This window comes from Carassius gibelio, chromosome A23, assembly GCF_023724105.1.
Source record: "Carassius gibelio isolate Cgi1373 ecotype wild population from Czech Republic chromosome A23, carGib1.2-hapl.c, whole genome shotgun sequence".
NCBI classification, from domain to species: domain Eukaryota; kingdom Metazoa; phylum Chordata; class Actinopteri; order Cypriniformes; family Cyprinidae; genus Carassius; species Carassius gibelio.
This window is the reverse complement of record NC_068393.1, coordinates 17,485,068-17,505,737: the sequence shown is the minus strand read 5'-3', so window position 1 is coordinate 17,505,737 and position 20,670 is coordinate 17,485,068. Positions and strand designations below refer to the sequence as shown.

At 35.4% G+C, this 20,670-nt stretch overlaps 2 protein-coding genes across 2 annotated transcripts; both read left to right on the top strand.

Moving 5' to 3' along the window:
- Window positions 1-615: 615 nt before the first annotated feature.
- Window positions 616-13,924, top strand: LOC127944526 (transmembrane protein 201). Its single transcript, XM_052540524.1, has 11 exons — window positions 616-844; window positions 2,005-2,125; window positions 2,445-2,633; window positions 2,966-3,145; window positions 3,478-3,830; window positions 5,695-5,898; window positions 8,653-8,879; window positions 12,100-12,162; window positions 12,309-12,590; window positions 12,886-13,014; window positions 13,113-13,924. The coding sequence occupies exons 1-11, from the start codon at window positions 735-737 to the stop codon at window positions 13,208-13,210; spliced, it is 1,956 nt and encodes a 651-aa protein (XP_052396484.1). The 5' UTR covers window positions 616-734; the 3' UTR covers window positions 13,211-13,924.
- Window positions 13,925-18,039: 4,115 nt separating this feature from the next.
- Window positions 18,040-19,431, top strand: LOC127944980 (forkhead box protein L2-like). Its single transcript, XM_052541437.1, has one exon. It carries the CDS (start codon window positions 18,112-18,114, stop codon window positions 18,898-18,900), a length of 789 nt encoding a protein of 262 aa, XP_052397397.1. The 5' UTR covers window positions 18,040-18,111; the 3' UTR covers window positions 18,901-19,431.
- Window positions 19,432-20,670: the final 1,239 nt, after the last annotated feature.

Below are 20,670 nucleotides of genomic sequence, written 5' to 3'. Positions count from 1 at the left end.
GAAGATAATGATCAAGTAATGTCAACATATGTGCTTTTAAGCATGTTATGTTTATTATGATTCAACTTGATTACTGAAACAATACTCATTTTATTCACATCATTTTAAGGTGAAAGGTGAGAATTTATCGTTCGGAAAAAAATATTTTAAGGCCTCTATAAAACGTGTGAATGGCTGTTACATCTGTTGCCTCAAGAGGGCAAGTTTAAACCATATAAACCTACTTCAGTTCACTTTCTCGAAAAGGCAAAGTGGTCCGTTTTATTTATTGAATGGACAGCATATAACAGTAATTATAGTCAATGTAATGTAAATTTCTGCAAATTACAAAGAAGTTCTCTAATAGAACACAGATAAAGCAAATGGTTTAATATTAAAAAGGGATTTAAAATGTAAAAACCTATAAATAATGAAACTGTGCAAAACGTAACTTTGCAACATGGGTATGGAGTGTAACAAAACAATATTGTACAAAAAAATATATCATTTTATGTCTGATTAATTTTATATTTTATTATTTTGATGTTTATGTAATTATCATAATATTTTACAATTATTATTATTATTACTTAATCCCGTTTAGAATTCCAACTTTTATTTTGACATGTCTTGATAGCGCGCTCATGACCTGGATATGACCATGCTGTAGCTTGATGCGCGCTACTGTTGCCGCATGCACTACTCCAGCGTGTGGCTTCTTGTGAATAACACTAAAGTAAATATCCCGTTTTGCAATGGAGTCCTTCAACCAAATATTACTACAGTACCCGCCATTTGTAATTGGAGGTGTCGGAGCAACGGCGATTGCTGCAGGAGGAGCGCTAATCTATAGAATTGCAACCAGGTATTGTGTCCCTGCCATTAAGATGTCGCTGGACTTTGACATCTATATTTAGCAAGGGTTACGAACTACACTGCACTTTTCACGGTTTCCTATATAATTAATAGGCACTGGCAGTAGTATTTTCTACACTTCGGCCATGAAAAATACTTGTGCACGCGCGAAGATATTCAATGGCGCGCGCTACACAAAAATGCGCGAGAGATTTCGTAAAATGGCAAGTCTGTGGTACTTAAACAGACCAAAATTGTCCGTTATATTAATATTTTCTACCACAAGTATTACAGTTATCGTTAATTTGAAAATCAATTATTAATTAAAGCACTCGTTCCTTTTTTTAAAGGCAGTGGTGCTTAAGTTATTGAAACCAAGAAACAAAGTTACTGTTAACTGTTATTTTGACGGAAAACTGATTACCGTGGTAAGAGCAACTTATTTGTAAAATACTTCTTTATATCAATCTGTCAAAAATGATGCGTATAATTCTAGACTGAAAGCAATAATGTAAGATCCCATCATTAATCCTTCTTTTATTGGACAAATGCTCTGCTGTGATGTTAAATGAATCAGTCATATTAGTACTGATAAAATATTTGTATTGAGTAATAAATAGTAAGTATTATTTTTTTTCTAGTCCACAGTAATTATTAATAAGATGTGATTAATTTCCTGGATTTTAATTCCTTCACATTTCTGCCTAATGGTTTATATGCTATCACTTGTCTTAATGTGGGCGACGTTATCATCTTTTATAATGTCACAGGCTGAATTTGTTAGTGTAGTCAAGTCCCTATCTGCCTGTAAATAGAAACTTAATTCATGCTACTGTTAGGTTATCATTCTCAGGTTCAGAGATACTGATTGTGCTGTCTAGAAAAACAAAATCCCAGTTTTACTTTAGCTTCAAGACTCAGGCTTTGCATTAGTTTCCACGGAATGTCTTGCATGTCACATGTAATTTGACACAACCCAAAACACTGGACCGCTTTAGTCCTAATTATTGTCTGTCTGCAAAACAGGCCTGTGACCTGTTAATTGAGAATCACTATGGTGTTCTGTCAGGTCAATATTAATGGGAGTATTGTATTACAGCTGTTTTCTGTTATGTTAATGCATGGTAATTTGCAGTAGTTTTCCTAAAAATGACTCCTCTTATTCGACAGGAAAAAACCAACTCATGTCAAAGTGAATTGTTGGTTCTGCAATCAGGACACAGTTGTCCCCTATGGGAACAGAAACTGCTGGGATTGTCCATACTGTGAACAGTATAATGGCTTTCAGGAGGTATTTACTTTATTTAAACAAAAAATATAACATTTTACATCTATTTTTTTAATACACTACCTTTCAAAGTTTGGAGTGTGTAAGAATTGTTTCAATGATTTTGAAAGATGTCTCTTATGCTGACCAAGAATGCATTTATTTGATAAAAAAATATAGTAAAACTGTCATATTGTTAAATTAAGTTTTAAAATAACTTGCATTATAAGTGTCTGTTTGTGTGTTTTCTATTACAATTTAAAAAGGTTTTGCTATGTTGCTAATGCAGCTTTTGGATATGCTATAAATTAGTTTTTGTTTTGTGCTTGTTTTTGATCTGTAGAACGGGGACTACAACAAGCCCATTCCTGCTCAGTACATGGAGCATCTCAACCATGGCGTTTCGGCCGGTGTCCCGGAGACACCGAAGACTCTGCAGTGGGTCAACTGTCAAATGCTTCTGTGCAAGAAGTGCAACAATAACCAGACAGTGAAGATTAAGCAGCTGGCCTCGTTCATCCCCAGGGATGATGTAGGTTTAACATTCACCCATTTCATTTCAAGATTACCAAAGCCTGTTCGATTTTTTTTAATGCTTTTTATACAATTTTGAGGCAAAACCGTTTCTGAATAAGATTTGCTTTTATGCTTTTTTATATAATTTTGAGGCAAAAAAAGTCATGTATTAAATATGGCATTCAGTAGGCATCTAAACACTTCTATACTTAAAAGTCATAGCTAGAATAAACATCTTCAATGATTTTTATGTGCTTTTGTTTTTAAAATGTGAAAACCATCAGCTTAAAAACGAGTAACATCCAAGCAACTAGACATTTTAAAGTAATATTTGACCCATAATGACAGGAAAACTATGATGAGGAGATCGAGGTATTTAAGCACCACCTTGAGCAGACCTTCAAGTTGTGCCGGCCGTGCCAGACAGCAGTGGAGTACTACATCAAACACCAGAACCGACAGCTGCGGGCTCTGCTCTTCAACCACCAGCTCAGACGCAGTCGGGATGCTGATAAAGCCTTTATTAAGGTGGTGATCTCTGTATATTTATATGGTTTCAGATCAAGCCACAAGACTTGACATGAAAAATCCAGAAGATTCCATGTTTATAGCACTCTGAAGTTTGACATGGAGAAATTGCACTGAATTTAGATGTTGCTCAGATAAAACTGGAATTTTACTACAACCTAGGTATCGTTTGTTACGTGTATCAAGAGTAATTAATGACCAGTCTTTGACTAGTGTTTTCTTAAACTGCAGATAAATGTGTGGAATTGATTGCCAGAGATAAGGGAAGACCTGTTCTGTCTTGCTTCTTTTGTGTTCTGAGTATTTAATTCATTTTTTATCTTTTTCTACAGAACAACTACTCCCTCACCACTCCTGCCTGGCTGATCTTGCTCCGAGTCCTTGCGTTTCTCGCCTGTGCCTTCCTTGTAGCTGTGGCTCTGTCTGGATCTGGAGATGTGGCCTCCTCCGTCATGCAGACTTTAAGCGGAGGAGTCACCCCACCTAAACGCCCCGTCCAAAATGAGAGTGAAAGCAATGCTGAGGCGGGCAGCATGATGTGGGATGATCTGGTGGGTCTTCTGCCGGAAAAGGCTGTGGAGAACGCTCGGCTCGTCTGGCAGTCCGGAAGCGAACATCAGATGGCCGTGGCCTCTGTTGGTCTCCTAACTTGCATCACAGGTGTCTTAATGGCAGGACCTGTCAGGTGAACCAAATAAAATATACATTTATTTTTAATGAAAAATAAGTTTACCAGTTTGTGCGTATTTTTACATTTAGTTTGCATATTAAGTAAATATACATGTAAATATTTTTGCTTGTTATTATGTAATTAAAGAATGTGCAATATATAAATAGATTTTATAATTCATGTTTGAATAAATGTATGTGTATATATGTGTATTACATAACAAGTTATAGATAAAATTTTTTATTTATATATATATATATATATATATATATATATATATATATATAAAATATATCATATTAAAATCAGTGTTAATTTCGTTGACTAAATATTTTCGTCATTATTTTCGTCACAAATATATTTTTGCAGACGAAAACGAAACGAAAACTAAAAAAGAAGGCACTGATGGAGACTAAAACTATGACTAAATTGATTGTCATTATCGTCAACAAATAAAGGACGAGACGAAAATAGACTGTGACGAAAATCAAATCAGCAGACCGGAGAGATGCGAGGAATGAACAAAAGAACCGGCAAAACGTAACAGGCGAGACTGCATGAGAGAAGAGAGCCAATCCGAGCCTGACTTATTGAGACGTGAAGCGAAGGTTTTCAGTTTTTAAATGAGCTCCCGGGAAGACGGCATTTCGAAGAGGTGATGTCTAAAAAAGCGACAAAATGTCCACAGCTCACTTCACGTTTGACGACGAACAAAACAAAACAAAGTGTAAAGCACGCGGAGAGCTCATTCGTGGCAAGAACACAACCAATTTGAAAAGACATTTACAGACGAGCCACCTGGACATTTTCTCAAATGTAATTTCACAACGATGTTCTTTTGTTTATTGAGCTAAGCAAAATTGGAAGACTGTAGTGCGTAGATGTTGTAGCATTAAATATTACGAACTGAAAAGTACTGTAAAATAGCCCCTTCTTCAAGTTAGATGAGAGCACAATACTAATACGTAATATCATGATAAATACATTTGATTAATACTAATGTTTAGTATATTTTATAATGTTCTACCTGTTGACAATATCACAAATATTTCTATATTAGTCATGTGAAACATGAATGTTCACATCCTATCATTATACATACAAATCTAGCAATATTGTAGTATTTAAAACATACAATATTGCTAGACAAATGAATACCTCATAAAATCTTGTTACTTTTTTTTATCTACCTAGCTGGCAACTTATTAAATATTTACTTTAAATGTATGCACTTATTGTTCAGCTCAGCTGTAAGCTTTAAGGTCCTGGACCTAAAGTTATTTTTCTTTTATTGATGGTCAATTGGCAGCTAGTTATTGTTTACATTATCATGACAGTGTTTGTTGCTGCATAAAAGCTTTTGAATCGAAATAAAGACACAGTTGTGTTGAAATAAAGTTGAATTTGTGTTTTATATATTTTGGTTAAGTTTGTTTCCTATACCAGCTGTAAAAAATTGTCTAGTAAATCTGTTATTGATTTTAGTCTTATTTTAGTCGACTAAAATACCAAGCAATTGTAGTCGACTAAAATAAGACTAAAATTAAAACAAATCAGATGACTAAAACTTGACTAAAACTAAAAAGAATTATAGTCAAAAGACTAAGACTAAAACTAAATTAAAATTTCGTGTCAAAATTAACACTGATTAAAATATGTATGTGCTTTAAATTATGAAATGCTAATTGTGTTTAGGATTTTTGTGTGAATAAATGTGTGTACATAGAAATATATATAAATTGTACATTTATAGCAAATATAAAAATGTTTTACATATGGGATAAATATATTATAATTACTATATAAATTAGTTTATATATGTATGCAAATGTATTTTTATTTCAAATCTCAGCTAAATATATATTCTTTTCTTCTCAAGGTTGAGGAGGATTGACGCTGTGGCCTCTGTGCTTTGGCTTCTGGTGATCTGTTTTTATCTGGCAGAGTGTTATCTCAAGACGGATATCCCTGATTGGTTGGAAATGGTCAAGTTGGGCATCACCTCTGTGTGTTGTCTGGTGGGATTCGCTGCCGCTGTGGCAACACACAAATCCACGAGTCAGAGAAGAGCCAGAGCTCGCAGGTCAGAATCTGAGCAGTGACACTATAACAAGATATTTTATGGGATCTGTAATCGAGGATACTTTTGGGACATTTAGAATCAAGGGTTTGATTTTTGGGACCATTTTTCTCCCAACTGTCTTCAATTTACACTAACTAATGCACTCATTATAAACCTTCATGGCCAAGATACTTGCTAAATAGGCATTTTAAACACTTTGCTAAAATATAAAAAATATAGTCTGTGTGGATGAGCTTGCTCAAAGTACTAGAAAAAGATTGTTTATTGCCTTTTTGTAGTATAGTGCTTGACATTACCACTGTGCCCCTAATTTGAGGTAAGTAGAACATCTCAATTTTATATTTGGTTTGGAGCAGGTTGAATTCACCAGTTTGGAGTAGCTTGTAAAGATAAAGTCTAGTTCATGAGTAAAATGCATTGTGCACACAAAGAAATCATATTGGTGCTTAGGCAGCATAGAATTGAAAATTAAAATTTACAAAACATTTAACTTAAACCACCTAAAAAATATACCCAACTGTAACAAAAATACAGATATTATCAGTATTTAGCTTTTTGTTATATTTTAGCTCAAGTACTCTGCATTAAGGTTAAACTACAGCTTAACACATTTGAGAGAGAAATATTTGTGCCTCTCTTTGTTTATTCTGAATCTCAAGTCTGTCTCCATCACCAGGTTGATTTTGTAATCATTACATCAGTAAAGAATGTATGCAATAATTTGTGTTTAAAGACACAGAAAATTAGCTGACTTTGCATAGCTCTATGCTTATTATATTATGAACATTATATTTTCTTTACTGTGAAGTGTTATGAGTGCACTACATTGTATTACATGCCATTTTAGTTTGAATACTACTAACCACACTAAAGCTCTGTAACATGAAGCCATCTCTTTTGAGGGTTTCTAACAAAAAGAAACACATTTTCAAAACTTCTACAAAGTTTTGTAGGGATTGTATAGAACACTATAAACATTTTAATTGTCTCGTGCATTCTGTATTTTGTCTGTGGTCTAGAAATGTGTGACATTGTGACAGTATGACTATACATTGTATGTTTTTGTAGGTTTGCATCACTGTATTTCCCAGGTGGTTATGAAGTTTTTTGTTGTTGCTGTGATCAAAGTAAATACTAATGTGACTTAGACACTTATAGTCTGCAACTTTTTTGCTATTTAAATTTATTATTTTAATTTCCATTAGATGTATCAACTTGCACAGATCTTATGGTACCTGTCCAACTCCAATGAGCTTTAATATTTATATTTTTGTATTACCCATTTAATTTTGTATTAAGTGAAGTATGCCCAATGTAAAGCTTCATTAGCTTTTTTATGATGACTTATGCACATTTCACTTATTTGAGTATTTGACTGTAGACATGAGTATTGTTGACATATTTAGTTTCATGTATCCTCGTTATCATAGTTTTGCTTGCCAAGGCTGATGGTTGGTAAATACTAATAATAGTGTGCATTTAGACTTGACGTTGATACAAGTATCTCAAAATGGTGTGTAACATTTGTTCAACACAGCATTGCATTTTTTTAAGTATATTTGATCCTTCATTGACTAATTCATTACTAGACAAGTTTATATTGTCCGGAAGTATGATGCCTCCCTAATTTCATATGATTTCAAATGTGAGTAAAACCGTATTTAGCACTGATGATTTATTGTGGTAGGACCTGTCAAGGTGAAATCACAGATCTGTGCATGTTGTACCAGAAGGAGCATGGTGATGTCAGAGATTGATTATTGGAAGGAAAGTATTTGGATTTTGCCTATTTTGATATTAGTTCTGCTTTATCTTGTCAAATCCAGTTCCTTACTAAGTGAACTTTGATTTGCACCAGCTTAGATCTTATAAGCAGTTAAATTACCATAAAACGTTCAACTAGAATCTCAAATGGACCTGAATGTGTTGTGGCCTCTAACCACTACAAATCTAAAAATCAGTTTGGAGCTTTTTGATACTTCATTGCCCGCAGGCTGGAAATAGTTGCCTGTGAAAACCTTCAACTGATATTATGATTTTTTGGCATTGCTGTGCTTTTTCTGATATCTCAACATCTGCTCAGTGGTTTCTAGTGTTATTTTGACATGGAATGACCCCAGAGATATAATGTGAAATGAACAACTGCATTGTTGATGATGTGAAACCGTTTCCGTCCTGAAACTTAAGCTCATATTTGTTGTTGTAATGTTGAAGCAGCATGTTGGAGCAATCACTGTATTATACTTGGGTTGAATTGCATATTTTTTTAAACCCTATTGTATTATTTAACCCTATTATGAAAGTTAAATAAAACAATGATAAAATGTGAACTGTCTGTTTGCCATTTATTTATTTAGATTTAGATCACATTGATCACAGTTTGAGATGGTAGCTTGTTGCGCTTTTATAAATTAAAGTGACTGTCCATTGTCTGAACTGAACAAGTGGATATTGACTGGGATATTACTGATGAATAATTTCATACATTTGCAGATATGCTACCTTCTATTATCTTATTATCTGTGATGAAATCTTTACATCACTAAAATCTACTTAATCAGATGATCAGATGTACCATTTGGAAGAATCAACATACTTTTTTTTTTCTTCAGTCTTTTAAATTCTATGGAAGTCTGCAGGGTTTTCTGCATTTACCTGCTTGAAGTGAAACAGACTATAGTCCATAACAGTAACTGAAGAGATATTTGCTCCATTAAAATGAGCAGTGGACCTATTCTCTTCTGTCTGTTGCAGGTATTTGTCTGGCAGTTCACCTGGGCCATACTACAGTAATCACTGTCCCCCGCTGTCTGCACCTGTGTCTGGATCCTCCACCTTCATCCCAACACCTCCTCCCAACCTGTCACAGCTGCTCATCCACCAGCAAAGTCACAGAACGTGCAAAGCCTCGCCCTCATCGCTCCCTGGCCGACTCAACAGGGCCCTCTCTCTGGGAACTATTCCCTCCGTAGCACGAGCAGGTAAAGCATAAGACAGATGCAATTTGTCATCTGCTGAAGTCCTTTTAGTTTTCTAAGAAGTTTAATGAAATGTTATTTATATATATATATATATATATATATATATATATATATATATATATATATATATATATATATATATATATATATATATATATATATATATTTATTATTATTATTATTATTATTATTATTATATATTTTTTTTTTTTTTTTTTTTTTTTTTCTTATATTATGCAATTTTTCTTTTATAAAAAATACAGTAACATTGTGAAATATTTTTACAATTGAAAATACCTTTTCTTTCTGAATATCTTTCAAAATGTATTTTATTCATGTGATGGTAAAAGCTGAATTTTCGGCATCCATAACTCAAGTCTTCAGTGTCACATAATCCTTCAAAAATCATTCAGAAATCAGAAACATTTCTTATTATCAGTGTTAAAACCAGCTTTTGCAATTTTTGTGGAAACCATGACACACTACTATTTAAAACGTTGTTAAGGAAAGTAAGATTTAAAAAAAAGCTGTCTTGAGCAAGGACAACTAAAAATTTGTAAAAATATAATTATAGAGTGTTAAAAAAAAGATTTATTTTACAAGTAAATTCTGTTCTTTTGAGATTTCTATTCATCTAATAATCCTGAGAATTGTATCATGGTTTCCACAAAAATGTTGAGCAGTTTCAACATTTTTAATAAGAACTATTAATAATTAATAATTGAATGTCAATAATAATTGATAATAACTGAGCACCAAATCAGCATATTTGGATAATTTTTAAAGATGACACTGAAAACTTAAGTAGTGGATACTGAAAATTCAGCTTTGCCATCACAGAAATAATTACACTTTAAAATATATTCAAACAGAAAACATTTATTTTAAACTGTCATTTTGCAAGGTTTTACGATATTACTATTTTAACTGTCATTGATCAAAAAAATGCCTATAGCCTGCTGGTACAAAAATTAAAATCATTTTAAATAAAACTAATTAGAATGAAATAAATCGCAATAAAAATGAATGGGTTATGCAATGAAATGGGCTTTTTGTAAATAAGATTTAATCGTTGTAGAAAAGCCTTCACTTTGTTTGTGAAGTTAAGAGTTGTGCTGCTATAGTGAGAGGCCCCAGCTGCTGTTTTGTGGAACCAATGCAGAAGTGCATGATGGGAAAGATATGGGTCACTGATTGACTTAATGAATGGTACTAGAAACTCGGCTCACTCTTCACCCCAAACGGTGCCGCACCTAGCAGGGGAATTTTGCCAACTGCCAAAGAAAACTGCGAAAGTGTGATTGAGAAATAGGTTGTTCGATGTCTCCAGTTGCTTGCATGCTACAGGGATTTTCCCACCACTGATGAGCTTCCAGTTATAGGAAGGGATTAATTTACATTGGTTTATTAAAGTGCCCCTATTAAAGATTTTTTAATTACCTTTCATGCAGTGTGTAACACAGCTCAAAGTGAATGAAAACATCCTGCAAAGTTTTAAATCTGAAAGTGCAACATGTTGACATCAACAAGAAACATTAGCATATTGCCCGCCTACTTGTTGCATGTGCAGATCTGGGGAAAACTTGATTTTCGCGTTTGGTCTGAATGAAAATGAAAATGGTGGCACTTTAGGAGTGGTAAAAATAATTGGAAATGAGCCCAATCACCGCAGATTAGAGTCACGCAAAGCAGGGATTTGGAAAAATTCATCGTTAAGATAATGTTTGGGAGTCGTTAAGCAAGTAATGTAAAAATAAATGCATATTATAAGTGTTTTTGGCATTGCATGCGGGGACTCCCAAAACCAAAACATGAACCTTTCATAACCCATAATAGAGGCACTTTAGCAGCTGATCTTTTTTATCTTATGCCATTAAATTTAAAAGAATAGTGAACCTTTAAATGAAATGTGCCTTAATTTACCCGTCATGCTGTTCCAATCCTGTATGTTGTTATTGTTTCAGGGAACAATTTTTCTCTATTCCAGCTCCAAAAATGGAGTTTGTGTGAGGAACCTTATTCACCGTTAATGACCTCCATATCAGCTCTCATATCAGATATGATGGAAATCAATATTATGAACTATCAGTGTATGAAAAGATATTTAAAAATACACATTTTGTGAAACCGGTTTGGAGCTACGTGAATAAATAATATATATTTTTTATTCCTGCCTTTGTGGAAAAAAAAGAAAGTTTTGACATGGCATAGCCTCGAACATATTGTTCGTAGTACTATATATCAAAAGGGATTCCAAGGGTAACGGCTTGGTCTGCCAGAGCTTTTAACTTTGACCCTTCAGTAAATGGGACTTTGTAATACACACAGGCTTTTAAAGCCTGGGATCAGGGTGATGTCGGGAGTGGTGTTTAAATGACTGTTGTGAGACGGTAGAAGAATCATGGTTCGTTTCATGTGTGGATCTTCAGACGAGACCAGATGAGATGGCAAACGTCTGCCTCCTGTTATCAGATGCAGTGGCTCGGCAGGTGGGATAAAAAAGGGCCAGAGCTTGATCTTTATGCTTTTGATTTAATCGCACACACTTGTCTGAGAAATCTCAGTGTTTGATTCTTTTTCCACCTCATTGCATTATACAGAGATGGGTATGTAATTGTGATCTTTAACAGCTAACAAATATTTCGTTTTAAGAAATATCACTGATAGTCTAGTGATCTCTCACAGCTCATTTTTACAGAAGCATTAGAGTATCACTCATCTCCCCGTCAGACTTCTACAGGAAGTCTTGAAAAGGCTTGTATGTGAGCAGGGCCGGTACCTGCTCCATCATGCACCTTCACCCATCTGCTTTATAATGTTCAGTAATGGTGTTGCTCCTCTCCACGGCTGCAGCTGTGTTGGCTCCACATAAGGAGACATTCCTGGAATGACAGTATGAGTGCGTTAAATGACTCCACTTTGCAGTTGGATGCTTGTGTTGTATGAAGAAAAAAAATAGCTAGGAATTTCTATCAGTATTTTGTGCGATAGCTCCTTTTCACTTTTTGTGGAATTAGCCGTGCAAGTGTTTTAAACAAGAAACTAATAAGCACTATTTAATTATAATCATATTAGAATGATTTCTGAAGAATCATGTGACACTGAAGACTGGAGTAATGATGCTTAAAATACAGCTTTGCTATCACAGGATCAAATTACATTTATAAAACAGAAAAAAAAGGTTATTAAAATTGTTATGATTCTGGCCTTTTATTTCTAGATTCAGGTTTCCTCTTCAGTGGGAGTAGACCATCTTCACAGTGTCAAGACTCTCCACCTTCAGGTAACTCAAAAGAAGTGAAGGAATGGTTGCATACATCTAAAAGAACCAAAGCCCGATAAATCATACATGATAAAGTCAATTACTTACCCAGTCACATCACCATTTAATAAACACTGTGCAATTTCTTTCTTTTCTTTTTTTTATAGATTACTACTCCCTAAAATCTGGAAGCCGGCCCTCTTCTCCTGGACCGTCTCCAACCCCATCTGTGGCAGGATCCGTCACTTCCACCTCTAGTTCTGCCAGGCAGCGCCGGCCACTCATCAGCCCAGCCAGACTCAACATCAGTGGGCAAAAGCTGCAGCTCTTTTCCGCTCCTCCGGAGCCTTTTAGTTTGGCCTCACCTCCTCCCTTTCCTTCGGAGCAAAACCATGTGCACAGCGGAGGATTCTTGCCTGATGTTCCACACTTCCATTCACAGAATCATGGTATAGGACACTTTTGGATATAATTTTTAATTTGTGTTAATCATTTGAGCTGATTGATAGCATATAGTGGCCCCACAAAAAAAAAAGTGATTGTGACTTTGTTGTTGTTGTTTTATTTGTCAGCTTTTATTTACTTATTTTAAGTGGCCAAATGCTTTTTGGCGGCTGTTGCTATTTTTGAGGAATGATCTTTAGTCTATTTATTTACAAGTATAACTTAAACATTTAATTGTAGTACTAATAACCTCAATTTAACAAATCCAATTAAATTTGAATGATTTTGTTTGGGATTCAGGTTCACTGATCGATGAGGGCAGTGTGTTTGAGCATGTGGAGAAGCGAATGGACGGCTCCTCTGCATCATCAGACTGCCATGTAGACACGACCACAGGAAATGGAACTGACAGCAGTCCTGCATGGAAGGGTACAAATAGGAAGTTCATTACAGTAGTAGCGTTTAAACCAACTAAGTCACTCTGTTCCACATAATAATTAGTTTGTATGTTTTTATTGTCTTCACAGGTTTTTGGGGGTTGACGCTTTGGCCTGGTGTACTGTTTACCAGTTTGACCATTAACTTATCCTTTATCTGCGTCTATCTCTATTACAATTGGAGATGAGAATATAGATCAGATCTTATGAGTTCAGCAGTTTGACTGGTCTTTGTCACCTGTGTGCTTGCTCTGTAGATCTGGGATCTTTACAGGAAATATGTGGATAGCATTACCATTGGGTGACGACTACAACTTTATACTTGCTGCTCAACAACTGTGGAGATAAAAAAGGAGAATAATTGAATTCTCACATAAATGAGACGACCGTTTTCCCTTAACTTGAGCTCTGGTAAATGTGAGTTTCTACGTTATGCCGCAAAGTATGATGTGGGCTTTGTAAAACATGTTCTTGTGCGTGTTCAATCATTTCTTTGTATTTTTTATCACTGGACATGTTTCAGATGAATGATGGTGCAGTTAAGTTTAACAGAAAGATGTCTGTTGGGCATATAAAAATGTATAACTTTATAAATACTTTGCGATATAGCTGTACATTTAGGTGTTTCTTTTTATCCTACTTCCTCAAAGGATAATTCTGTGTCATGTCATTATCCTGATGATGTGATATTATAAGGTGCAATATGTTTGTTGATCTACTTTTGTCAACAAAAGGACACTGAAAGATTTGGTTTAGCAAATGTCTGTTATTGTGCCCATTGAGCCTCTGTTTCTGTTTCATGATTCAACTTATAATGTCAAGGGAAACAGGATAACATTAATATTTTGTACATAAAAGTGTTTCAGTTACCAGATTGAAATAAAACTCCATTGTAATAGTTATTTGTTTTGGCGTCTTCTGTAAAAAAAAAAAAAAAAATTTACACATTAAAAAAATAAATGAACAAATAAAATATCTTCTCTACATTGCTCCTTTTCTCTAGTTTGCTTGCTAATTTTTGGCATTGTATGTTATAAATATTGGTTCTTTTACAAATTGCTTATGCTCGTCATTTTGGATAAAAGCGTCTACTAAATGCATAGATGTAAATGTAAACCTTTCAGCTTTCAGAAATTCTGAACATGTATTTATAAAGTCATTTGCTTAGTAAACAGGTCAACAGGGAAGGTAGTTTTAAAGCGTTTTCCTTGATCTTCTTGATAAGTTACATTTTGTGTTGCATTTCCCATATCCTGAAACATATTTGAAACATTCACTTGTTCTTGCATGTTGCCCTTTTGAATTGTGTTTTAAGAAAACAATGCAATAATTTACTTTTTTTTATATAAGTGTAAGAAAAAAAACATACAATGGGAACTGAAAGTAAATTATAAAAAGTTTTCCAGAGTACCAAAGTTTATCTTTCTCCATCACTGGCTGAGCATAGACAGACTGTCTCATGAGAGAACGATAACAATCTGGATTCTCTCAGTATAGGGCATTATACAGCTCAGAGTAGATGGTTATTTTAGAGATGATTAGGTTTTCAATGTTTTATTTCCAAAAAGTAATGAACATAATGCAAAATCAATTTAATTTCAAGCAATTCATGTGTTTGGCATGAAAATTCAGATAAGATTTCTATAATTTCTTTCTCTTATAGTTACTCTTGCAGTGTTGTGCATGTGCTGATTTTAATGGAGGAATCTGAAGATCTGAGGCACTTAGCAATGCATCTGACAATACACATAAAGATGAAACTGGCAGGGTGGGAAATTCCCAAAGAAAAAAGGCATGTTATTACATGCATCTTGGAGTAAGAATGTTTTATGTTATTTTAAGACACATTCAGGATGTTAGCTTGTGGTCAAATATATATACTGTACATTCCATAAATCATTGTGATATCACAGCAAATTTGATAGATTTTGAGGAAAACTTAAAAATGTTACACTAATGTTCAAAAGAATATCTAATTTCTCTCCTTAATTATTCTTGTTCAGATGCTTTATAAATCAGAGCTCATTCGAAATCTTTAGAAACTGCCTGGTGGATTTTCAGAAGGCAGCTAAAAAAGCAAGAGCTAAATACTTCTCTGATATTATCAGTAAATATACTCATACCCCTTTTCATTTTCCAGCAGGATTTGGCACCTGAGACTTGGGAAAACAACCACAAATGGACTAATGTAATTTTTTTATATTTTAAATGTGGCAAGTGGAGAGCCATGTGAATGGAGCGAGGCTGGTGGAGTGATTGGAAATGAGCGACACCTGCTCTACCCACTGGTCTCGAGTCCCACAGAGGAGATAGAAGGATATAAAACAGGAGCGTCGACTGTGAAGGACGAGAGAGGACCAGGCCTGGATTTTAGTTTGTGTTTTGATTTTGTTTGTCCATGGCAGTCGTCCGAGGGGTGCTGCCGCACTGTTTTGTGTTTATTTTATTATTAAAGCTTTCATTTTGATTGTCCGCCGGTTCCCGCCTCCTCCTTCCATGATCATGAAGTTTTTATTGTTCATTAAACTTCTCCAGTCTTCATTTTCATGTTTTCAGATGGTTCAGAATGCAGCAGCCAGACAGTTACCAATATTGCAAAAACACTTGATCATATCACACCAATTTTATCTTCCCCTCACTGGGTTCCTGTCTTTTTTAGAATTCAATTCAAACTTTTGCTGATTGTTTTTAAATCTCTTAATGGACAAGCAGCCCCATCTTACATCTCTGATTTTTAATTCAGCTCCTAAATCCCTCAGATCTGCCAATAAAGCTGTTTTATACAGGTCCTTCTCAAAAAATTAGCATATTGTGATAAAGTTCATTATTTTCCATAATGTAATGATAAAAATTAAACTTTCATATATTTTAGATTCATTGCACACCAACTTAAATATTTCAGGTCTTTAATTGTTTTAATACTGATGATTTTGGCATACAGCTTATGAAAACCCAAAATTCCTATCTCAAAAAATTAGCATATCATGAAAAGGTTCTCTAAATGAGCTATTAACCTAATCATCTGAAACAACTAATTAACTCTAAACACCTGCAAAAGATTCCTGAGGCTTTTAAAAACTCCCAGCCTGGTTCATTACTCAAAACCGCAATCATGGGTAAGACTGCCGACCTGACTGCTGTCCAGAAGGCCAACATTGACACCCTCAAGCGAGAGGATAAGACAAAGAAAGAAATTTCTGAACGAATAGGCTGTTCCCAGAGTGCTGTATCAAGGCACCTCAGTGGGAAGTCTGTGGGAAGGAAAAAGTGTGGCAAAAAACGCTCCACAACGAGAAGAGGTGACCGGACCCTGAGGAAGATTGTGGAGAAGGACCGATTCCAGACCTTGGGGGACCTGCGGAAGCAGTGGACTGAGTCTGGAGTAGAAACATCCAGAGCCACCATGCACAGGCGTGTGCAGAAAATGGGCTACAGGTGCCGCATTCCCCAGGTCAAGCCACTTTGGGCTACAGAGAAGCAGCACTGGACTGTTGCTCAGTGGTCCAAAGTACTTTTTTCGGATGAAATATGCTAATTTTTTTAGATAGGAATTTTGTGTTTTCATGAGCTGTATGCCGAAATAATCAGTATTAAAACAATAAAGGACCTGAAATATTTCAGTTGTTGTGCAATGAATCTGAAATATATGAAAGTTTAATTTTTATCATTACATTATGGAAAATAATGAACTTTTATCACAATATGCTAATTTTTTGAGAAGGACCTGTATGTTCCATGGTCACAGCTTAAATTTAAAGGTGACAGAGCCTTTGCAGTTGCTGCTTCACGGTTATGGAATCAGTTGCCATCTGACACTTGAGTGCTCCTTCTGTATTTAAATCTAGACTTAATACACATTTTTACTCTGTAGCCTTTCCAGTTATGCATAGTTAGTAACTGTTATCTTGGAATTTTACTCAATTTTATATTTAAATTTTACTGTATTTTATGACTTTACAATATGTTTGCATTTATTAACATCTGTGACTTGTAACAACATTAATAAATATTGAAACAAATTTATTTCTTATTGTTGAATTTTAGTTATTGCATTAACTAAAGTTAACTACTGAGACGCTACTGTAAAGTGTTACCAAAGTGATGAATTCCTGCTAATTTTAAGATCACTATGCATACAAGTCATGCAAACCGAATTTGCACTACTGTAATCCACAAGACTTTCATTTTCAGCCTAAATATTGCTATGATTTCATAAAATTAATTCCAGTCCAATCACTATCAAAATAATAATAATAATACTAATACTATACATTTAAATTACTTAAAAAAACTGGCCTCACTTTTAGGCTGCCAATGATTATAATATAATAAAGAAAAAAATATACAATACATCAAAACAGATATAAAGTAGCCTAATAAATTTTTTGTATTGCTAGACGTAAATGGTATTGTGTTGAGAATATCGCTTCATCAAATAAGGTCTTAACAAGACGGTACCTTTGATGGCGCGCTACTTTTATTTGATTGGACGGAGCAGTGGTGGGGAAACAGTGCCCGAAGATTATAATTAGTTAACATGGCTCTTTTTTCAAGAGCCATGCCCAGTCCTTATAATCCGAAATGCACTTAAATGTGTTTAAACGTTATATGATTTGCTGATATTATTTAGCCTATCTTGATTATTTTAACCTAGGCCTGCATTTAGAAACGGAGCGCATAAACATACAACAAAAAACTATTAAGTTAAGTATATCCTATACTTTTTATAATCATTTTAAATTAAATTGCACAATCATTCACAAAACTAACAGAAGAAAAATAAATCATATTACTTGTATTTTATAGATATTGGCTTTGCGCTGTTAGCAAGTGTTTTTAATGCCGGCGACATCAAACAGATGTTTACTGTAACATTTACCAAGCAGTCAAAATACGTCTGCGACCCTCGCGCGCCTCTTTCATGTTGAATTCGCGAACTTTTGACCTCTATTTCAGGATACAACACGAGGCAGGGCAGGTAGGTGGAGACTAAAGCAAATCCGAAACACACCTGGAATCTTTTAACTTTACACCTGTGCTGTGCGCTACAGAGAATCTCGCTTTTATTCATCCACCTCAAGCCCACCTCATGGATCGCAGAGAGGAGTCTGGAAACCTGCAATCCCGAGATAAAGCAGAGGACGGTCCGGGTACCGCGGGGGATGGAGGAGCCGCTCCAGCACCTGAAAAGCCTCCTTATTCGTATGTGGCTCTCATTGCAATGGCCATAAGAGAAAGCGAGGAGAAGAAGCTGACCCTGAATGACATCTACAGCTTCATTATATCCAAGTTTCCATACTATGAGAAGAACAAAAAGGGGTGGCAGAACAGCATCAGACACAATCTGAGCCTCAACGAGTGTTTCGTGAAGATTCCCCGGGAGAACGGCGGGGAGAGGAAGGGGAACTTCTGGACGCTAGATCCTGCGTTTCAAGACATGTTTGAAAAGGGTAATTACAGGCGCAGAAGGCGCGTCAAGAGACCCTACCGAGCACCCCCCTTACCGTCTGGATTTAACTTCACCGACTCGTACTGCCTGCAACAGGAACCCGTTTACTGGCAAACCCCGTTCGTCAGCACCAGTTCCTGGAGTCACCAGTCCAGCTCTCCGACGCACATCTCCAGCTACCTGCAGCCCATGCTTGGTAACGCGCGCCCTCTGTCTCCAAACGATTACGCCAACTCTCCCGTGAGTTATTACCACGGTCAACACCATCACATTCTCCCGCCCTACAGACCGTACCACCGGCATCCGAACGCTCTGGTGCCTCTAAACGGCATGACTCCACCGGTGAGCCCGGGCGGAAGCTCCATATCCACCTGCAGCTACCCGCCGCAGAACAGCCACCCTGAACTGGTACATCATCCGTTTGACTGATGGACAAACATGTGAAAACTGATTATAAGTAGGCAAACAATTTCATTTGGATCTAGATTTGCTTTTTTTCGTTGTGAAATGTGTCGTTTCAAGTCAAACTGACTGGTTGAAATTACATCGGAATGTTGCATTCGCTGCATTGGTTTGATTACTGTATATACAGTAACAGGTTTACAGTTGAACATTGTTACATTACTTAACTATTGTTCTAGTTAGGAGACGAAGAACTGTTCAAACGTACTTGGTTGTAGGCAAGTTTTTAGTTTTCCATAAATTTCAGCAAATGTTTAATGAAAGCATCAAGGTACATAGCCTACGTATATTTATTTTTATCATATGTTGAGATGTGCTGGATTAAGGAACTTTAAAAATGGATGTACGGATTGCATAGCTGTTTACCTTTTAAAAACGTGTTTGCTTATTTGGAAACTCTTTGCACAAGTTTACAAGAGTTCTTTACACATGCAAAAGTGTATTTTCTTTAAAAAATTGTTTGTATAGCGTATTGAATGGACATGTTCCGTGTCTATATTTCTGGAGTTTGAAAATATTTTTATATGTGAATGTTCATAATCTTTTCGAATTTTTCTCTGATAAAATTCTGAAACTGGTCATGCAAGTCTCAGTTATTTGAACATTTATTTTGTATATAACTAATTACATTTAGTCAAACATAATTATAATACAAACATTTTGGTATATAATTAAAAAAGATACACATTTATTTGTAGAAAAAAAGCATTACTAACTTCTCATTGAAAAACCCTGAAAATCACTGGTTCTTCAATATCTAATCTATCTGGTGTCTGTGTAAATGACATGTGCAGTGCAAATAATTAATTAAAATGAAAATTCATGATAAATGGTCATTAAAATCATCCGGTGATTAGTTCAAAATATGGAGCAAGAGCATGGGAATAATTAATTCGATATAAACGCCATAAGACACTTTGTAGGTAAATGGCGCCTCCTTATGGCTTTTGGACACGTTATCTGTAAAAAGATGTTATGTTTCATTTTTCACATTAACAGTTTATAGACAGAACATGGTGATTGACCACTGCTTATGTAATTAATGTAAACATATTTTATTAAATAAAATAATTTACATATGTTGCTACATAGCGGACACCATCTCTTAACATGTTTCTGTGAATCCATTCATCTGGGTTTACAGAAAAAGGCATAACGTATTGTAATAGTTAACATGAGATGTGTCCATTTCACGTGATTATGCAGATCTTAGTCCACTGACCTCGATTCAAGGTAGGCATGTGAAGTGCAAAACACAGACTACAGTTTAAATGTGTTATTTCCTGACCAAAAAACCCTTTGTACAGAGAAATATAATATATTTTTTTCTTGACATAAAAACCAGCCCATATTCAAACACAAGCTGCTGGTTAAACAAACAAGAGATCTTTTGTGATGGAAGACGGAGTGTCAAAATTCCAAGGATAGACCAGGCTCTGAAACTGTTGCCATGGTGAGTAAGACTGTTACATTAACAGCTAAATTTTAAAGAATTGATTGATGCATCATAAGTGCAAGATGACTGTTAGACCACGGTCTCAGATGCAGGGCTGTCCGAGGTCTCTTCCTACAGATAGATTTGATTAGCACAGGGGCTATAATGACATTGCATTTGTTTGGTTTTCCCCATCACCTCCAGTAACTTCCCTGCGGTGATCGGCTGTCTGGAAGAGTGGTGCACTTTGGCCTGCATTGACTGGTGGGTTGAGGGTGAAGGTGGGTGGATGTGGGCTCAGG